The 7,500-nt window shown below is 41.0% G+C and overlaps 1 protein-coding gene across 1 annotated transcript in view; it reads right to left on the reverse strand.

Moving 5' to 3' along the window:
* Positions 1-7,500, reverse strand: part of LOC137967925 (endothelin-converting enzyme 1-like) — a 34,456-nt gene that overhangs the window by 20,931 nt on the left and 6,025 nt on the right. The window contains exons 4-6 of the mRNA XM_068814524.1: positions 4,659-4,724; positions 1,845-1,958; positions 1-20 (exon numbers count right to left, since the gene is read on the reverse strand). The exon at positions 1-20 is cut by the window's left edge and continues 109 nt beyond it. Coding sequence (XP_068670625.1) covers positions 1-20; positions 1,845-1,958; positions 4,659-4,724 — 200 coding nt within the window. The remainder of the gene's footprint in view (positions 21-1,844; positions 1,959-4,658; positions 4,725-7,500) is intronic.

Raw genomic sequence — 7,500 nt, forward strand, 5'->3', positions numbered from 1 at the left:
GCTTCAGCGTCTTCATCGAGCTGTAGGCGATGAAAAGACATATGTTTGAAGTGTAGATTCACTCACATTTACGCCCTGCTTTCAAAGGGAACGAAACTTGTGTCCCACCGATTACTAGATCGAATACCCCTCCACTGAGCAAGGTAAACCCCGTGGGGGGGGGGGGGGGGGGAGTGCGGGCAAGGGGTGGGGATTTGACGGCGAAATCCATCTCCTCCGTGGGAGGTTTGATCGAGTACCTTTGCTCGGGGGTTGGAACATTTAATTTTTTTCGACAGAGAGACTGGGACCAAGATAAAGCGTGGTTACCTGGCATCGTCTTTATTGGCTTTGGAATGGCGTGGGTTTCGAAGAAAGTGAGTTTTTTTATCGATGTTTATCTGCTACTTCATAGGCCATCTAGTCTATTAAAAAATGTTTTTAGAACGTTCCTACTTTGAAGTGAATGTACATGACACATCATGTTGTCTCATAAGGGAGATAGGTTAATAAATCATGTTTGCGAGATTCATACCAAGTTTAAGTCATTAAAGTTATTAAAGGTATGTGCATAGCTTGTCTTTTAATTGGTATTTTGCCCCTGGGTGGGGATTTCTAACTACATTTTGATGAACGTATGCTGCCCCACCTTTGGGAAATTGACCAGAATTTTTGCTCCTTGGTCAAATCCCCACCCCTTGCCCGCACTACTGTTCCCCCCCCCCCCCTTCCCCCACGGGGTTTACATTGATAGGTGCATTACCCGCTAAGCCTCTTGGAAAGGGAGAGTCACTGGGAGCGAATGAACTTCTTGCATGTTCTTCTTTGTGTGAGAAATAAAATGGACTTGCAATTTGTCTGAATCAGTCCGAGCATATGGCTGAATACTGGGTTTACCTGTTGTATTGGGACTTCTTCCGTTTTGTGAATGAAAGGGAGAGGTTTCTGCATAACCTCAGCTTCTCCAGGTAGCAGTAAGAATACAACTCACTCCGAATAGAAAAAATTATGGTCGTGCATTTTGTTGGGATTTGTTGGGCACGGAAAAGTCGTGCTCACACCATTCCCATTGGTTTTCAGATTGCCTCAGCATTAGCAATATGTGGCTTTTTAAAACGTTTCTTCTTGTAATTCTGCTAATCCTAGTCTGGATTAGTTAAAGGAGAATTAAAGATAAAAATGGAATACATTTTCCTTCGCCAAATTTGTAGTGCCTGACTTAGTTAAAGGAAATATTCGAGTATTTGAGGGGCTCCTTACATTTTGACGTCTTTATGAGGCCAGAAAGATCCGTATTGATCGCTCGATGGAAGTCCGCCATTTTGCCTGTACTATAGCAGGCTTGGGCGCTAAGCGTGACGTTTTCATCGTTTCCCTGTTTAAAATGAAGTCCTTCTCAAAGAATGGATCATCCGAATTTAGAAGGAAAAACTTGCAAAATATCCAGCACTGTCACATATGTTCGGATTATTTCGAACCCTCCTGTTTTGAAGGCATCTTGGCCACAGCGGTCGATGCGACACTCCCTCGATTCCATTTATAACCAGTGAGTAAGCTATGTTTTCTTTTTTCGGGGGATTTCAGTGGCAACCCCGGCGTCGGAGAAGTGAACCGAAAAGTTGTTCTCGGCAAATACAAGGCCTTTCAAGATAAAAAAGGATTTTTCTTGTTTTCTTTTAAGTAATAGACGTTATGTTTCGACAGTAATAAGACACAAAAAAAATTCATCTTCTAGCCTTCAGTTCTCCTTTAAGAGCAGGCTTAATTGTTCCAAAGTACCCCTTAAAGATCCAACTACTAGCACCAATTTCCCTACTCGAAAAACCACTGACTATTATTCAGCTTTTTTAACACATTGCATTTACCGTTGCCAGTGTACTCTCAAGATCGAAGACTTTCATCATCTGTGCATCAGAATCATTTCCTCCTCCAAGAAGCTTGGCGACTTTCTTCATGTACGTCTTGTAAGCTTCACGAACCTGCAACCACAAAAAGAAGCGACGTCTATGTATCACTTCTAACACGATCTCTTCCTCGAATGAAGGATTATCCTTCATTGTCAGTTTGCCTTAAATGAAGTATTATCCTCCATTTCGATCACTCTGGCCCAGGACTTGTGGTAGCAAATAAAGAGAAAAAATAAAAATAAAAGCAGCCCCTGGATAGGATTTGAACACGGAGCACCCACTTTGAAGGAACTGTGTTTATGCACTTAGCCACGAAAGATCAACTGACTAGAAAATGTGTCGATTATTTACCAAAACTAATTACTATATATATAAAATAATTGATGAATAATGGTTAAGTCTGAAGCTTGATTTTAAAATGGTTAGCTCTCTCTTGAAGTTTGGTAACCGACATTTTGGGAACGATCTCATGGATATACCCACCACGAGTCCCCTAGGTTAAACTCTCATTTTACAGATTAAGTTTAAGTGCCCATTTTAGTGATTAGGTCTAAACTTTCGTTTATCTTATTGCTATAGCAATATTTAGTTCTAGACGCTGATTTAGAATAGTCATTTTTTTAGAGTTATGGTTGGTGTGTATATCCATGAGATCCTTGCCGACATTTTTCACTGTGTAAGCTTGCTTCTTAGCGGGTGTTAATACACGTTTACAGCGGCAGTTTTGGAAGAAAAAAATATTGACATTAATAAAAAATGACAATGATGATGTGATGTGGTAGTCTGGTGTTAAGTGAAGGGGTTAATAATTACACGTTCCCAGGTTCGAATTCAAAAGAATATTTAACCTTGAACGAGGCCAAATGGGTCAATTTGACTATTAAAATGGTGGCCATTTTGGAATAGGCCACTTCGGAAAATACCATAATACTCTTTGTTTGTTCCCCCAAATTTTGCATAAGCATTGTTTCCAGTTTCTCTTGGGACTTACAATGGTCCCAAGAGAAAACAAAAACAATGCTTCTGCAAAATTTGGGGGGAGAAACAAAGAGTATTATGGTATTTTCCGAAGTGGTCTATAAGGTGTATTGCGTGTACTATTTATTGCCTCTATTTCTAGATCCGCGCGATGTATAACACGAAAATTTGGTCTAGACAAACGAGTTGATGTCGACAAAGGTAAATCAACCACTGTAAGAAAGATCTGCGAGCTCAGTGACGTTCCCAGCGACAGCCCTTTGTCAGAGCGAATAACCTACGTAGGGCTAACTCTCGAAAATTTAGCTTGGAAATCTTTCTGACTGTGGTTAGATAGTTAACCTTCATGGACTCGTTTGTTTAAACCAAATTGTATGTAAAGTACCAGGCGTGGTTTGAGTAAAGTTGTAGAAGGCAAGAAGTTCTGTACCACCTCCATCATATACTTGTTGTAGTTTGTTTACCCACGGTACACCATGGTAGGAACACGTTGGTTTACCCACGGAACACCATGGTAGGGAAAAGGGTTAAGAGCTCGTTCAACATGTGTTCGTGCATTCCGGATCGAATCGGAATTTTTTCTGATAAGGGGAAAACAGGAGAACCCGGAGAAAAACCTCTAGGAGAAAGGAGAGAACCAACAACAAACTCAACCCACATATGACGCCGGGACCAGGAATCAGCCTGGGCCACATTGGTGGGAGGCGAGTGCTCTCACCACTGCGCCACCCCTGTTCCCCAAGGGGTGGTGCAGTTTAACAAAATGCTTAGTCAGTTTAAGATTAATAGAGCGGTTTTCAATTGAGTGTCGAAAGTAATTGGTGAATTGCTTTGGTTTTGCATTTACTTCACTCAGTGATTGGTTCAAAGTTCTCGCGCCATTTTTCAAACCAATCAGAAGTGAAACCAAAACCAATCGTGGCTCGCGCGTGCACATTTTCCCGCGCTTTGTGTCGGCTACGTGTAATTACTTCGAGTTTTGATTGGTTTGCGGGATTGTCTCCGTCCTTTTTGATTGGCCAAAGTAATTACTTTGGTTTTGGTTTTACAACACTTGATTGAAACTCGCTCTACTAGACGTTATAAATTGACCAAGTAAAGGCCCGGGCAAAGGGCTGCAACCGTGATTTGCTTCAACATCTCTTCGATTTTGTTAACCAGCAATGTTGAACCGTTGCCACCCCCTTCCCCCTCCCCTATCAACCGTGTTGAAACATGCTGACTCGAAGACGAATCGATGTTCAAAGAGTTTAAAAGCGTTTACCACTTTGCTTCAACAACAAGTAAACATTTCTTTTGTTATCGCTAATGTTGAATGACGTTGAACTCTTTCAACCTTGTTTGTTATGAGTATTAAGTATTTATGAGTCACTGAGTCAATGAGTCCGTGAGTCAATGAGTTAAGTGCAGTTACCCTAACCCATAAAATGAAAGCTAAAATTTCAGAGAGTGCTTAGGCCTAATCACTGAAACGAGGGCTTAGGCTTAATCAATAAATTATTGCTATATTGACTGTGAGTCTCATTGACTCATGACTCATAAAACAGACATCCTCGTTTGTTATGCGCGTGCGTGCTCTCTAATCGAACTCTCAATGACGTATCCACGCCCGTATCCAAAGTAACAACCACGTGATGTGTTGAAAGCGTTTGCGCACCACAGCAATCAACATTGAAGCAGTTTGCCCAGGTCTTAAAATAAGTTGCAATAATTTTGAAATAAGATAAACCAAGGAAGCGACCACTTCCAGGACACTAGAAATAGTGCAACGGAGTTTATGTTTTCCCCACTTACCACGATATAGTCGGAAGTATTCTCTTGGTAATATCTTCTGCTCATTCCCAAATCGCCGCGTTGAAACTGAAAAAAGTCAGATCGTTAACATTTCTCTTAGCTTCGCCACAAATTAGGGTCTTAAAGATGATATACGACGTTGACGAAGATGTCACTTCAAAATATAACTTTGTACTATCGTAAGTTTATCGCAATTTTTCCACCTTGTCAACCTAAAATATTAATTTTAGCGTAGTGTCCTAAAAGTAAATTTTTACGAGCAGTTTGAGGGTAAAGACGCCCGCAAACGAGGAAACATTGTTGCGGAAACATTGTTTCCCGAAATTTCTTTTCGGCGCGCAAATAAGTAAACATTAGTTAAGGAAGCAAAATGTTTCTGAACAAATTCAGAAACATTTTTGCTTCGCGGGAAGCACATTAATGTTTCCTGTGGTCGCAAACAGGGAAACACCTGCTTCCGCAACAAAAAGTTTCCGCAACATTGTTTCCTCCTTTGCGGGTGCCTTAATTAAAAATGGACCGTAATGCTGTATGCTGTTGCATGCTCACGTACGTGTCTTCAAAACCTGAAATCAGACGATTTCAAGTCCTTCTTATGCGGGCTTCCGTAAATATATTTGCTAAAATGCGTGCCGCATGTTCCGCACGATTATTTTTCCTCTTTTAACTTATGATATGTTTTGTGCTGTTGTGACAGTCGTCGGCCGCCCTAGCTGTCGTCGGTTCTTGAACTCCCCATTAACTTCAAAGCGTAGAAATACTGGCTTATACCATATTTTCTCCGGGACAAAGGGATTCGGAAAAAGATTGGATTATTGTCGTTTTCCGATATCAATTTTCCACTGTCACAGAGTAAATGTAAGGGCCGCTTTGCCGATTTACACGGTACGATTTTTGGCGCATGCGAGTTGATGCGACAAGCTTACGACAGGCCTACGACATGACTTACGATTGTCGTAGCGTTTTAAAACATCTTTTAAAAATGCTATGACATTTTTTCTGACGTACATGACAATCACGTAAACGAGTTGTAGGCCTGTCGTACATGTAATAAGCTTGTCTCATGCGACAAAAATCGCACCGTGTAAATTGGCACGATTTTTGACGCAAGGGACTGGCTTACGACAGGTCTACAACATGACTTATACGATTGTTGCATCGTCAGAAAAAGTTCACATTACAGCCATTTCATATTGCAACCAGGGGCCCGTTTCTCGAAGGTCCCGAAACTTTACGGGCCATTTTCGGGTGTCACAATTCCCTTTGTATCTCAAGAACGGAGAGGATTTACAAACTTCACAGTAATTTTCCTTTTTGCTACCTTGAGAGTATGTCAAAATATCGGATTTCCAAAACAAGCGGTTCACAGTTTCAAATGGGGACTTTACAGAAACGGGCCCCTGGCCCCATTTCTTTAAAGGGCGGATACCTTTATCCAGTGGATAAGTCAATATCCAGAGTATAAAATACTATACTTAACAATTATTCCATGAGCACGCGTTGGATATGAGATGGTAAATAGCCAACGAGGCGCGTAGCGCCGAGTTGGCTATAACCAGTCTCATATCCAACAAGCGCGAATGGAATAATTGTTTTATTAAATTCCTTTAAACTCCAAAAGTTTAGAAAGTACGAAATGCGAGCGAAAAAAGCGAGCAAATCCGAGCGAAATCGAAAAAACTTGATGAGAACTGATGCGATGTCGTGTAACACCTTGTGGTCAGACAGACGCAGGCTCGTCACAAAAACATTTCTTACTTTTTCGCGTACTTCTAAACGTCGGAATTTAACCCAGCTGTCCAGAAAAATATTGTTTTTGCTTTCTTCAGAGAGAAATTTCGCTTTCCGGCGAAAAAGCTTTTAGCTTGGCAATACTTAGATCAATCATTTACCATATAAGGTCAAACCAAGGTATATGAGCTGATAACCGAGATTGAGTGAACCAATCAGAGCACGAGAATTGCATTATCCCAGGTTGAGAATTTAATAATTCACGTTAAACGTTGGGCAAGGTTTTCTTACACACCTTTTAACTAGATGCGCTTAGAGCGTGCATATTCACAGTTACGATGGCAAATTCTGAAATCTTTGCGACCGGAGATTGAAACCGATCACGGGTTAGTGACTTATCTACCGGATAACGTTATCTGACCTTTGAACAACTAGGGCCTGGTTAACAATCGGACATAGTCTGTGCTACTCTGGGTTTGAAAAAATTTGATTGCAGTGATTCATAGCACCACGCATGCAGGAGTGATCCAATGTTATCGCAAGAGTCCTGTTATATGTCAACAATTTGCTAAAAGGAGAAAGGTTGCGCCTATTAATAGTAACTAGCGTCCCTTTCTTTTAATATAGGTGTCAAGTGAAAGACCGCTATCATGACGGTTCAAAGAAGAGTAGCATCAAACTGTGTCTAGACCCGTCCGCGTATCTTTTCAGTAGTCAAAATTCTTGTGGTTCTAAGTAATATTTCGCGCAAGACGAAAAGAGGTTACCCTACTGCGTCCTCATATGTAAGATTTGGCAGCGGTCTTCAAATCTAAAAAATCCAAAAAGTCGAAAATCTTCTTTCAAATGATCAAATATATTTCTCATTTCAGTCATTTTCTCAAAACACTTTATTAGGTCGGTGCAGAAACCAATAAGGGTTGAAACGTGTAACGGCCCCTTGTGTGCTGGGAAATAAGCTTCTGAATATTCAATTTGCTTAGTACCATATTTGGAACAACAAGAGCGAGGGGTTTCCAAATATGGTACTTTGCACTGAAACATTCAACCAATCAGTTCGCACTGAATATTCGGAAGCTGTGAACGCGCGTTACACGTTTCATCCCTTATG

The sequence above is a fragment of the Montipora foliosa genome, chromosome 8, assembly GCF_036669935.1.
Source record: "Montipora foliosa isolate CH-2021 chromosome 8, ASM3666993v2, whole genome shotgun sequence".
NCBI lineage: Eukaryota > Metazoa > Cnidaria > Anthozoa > Scleractinia > Acroporidae > Montipora > Montipora foliosa.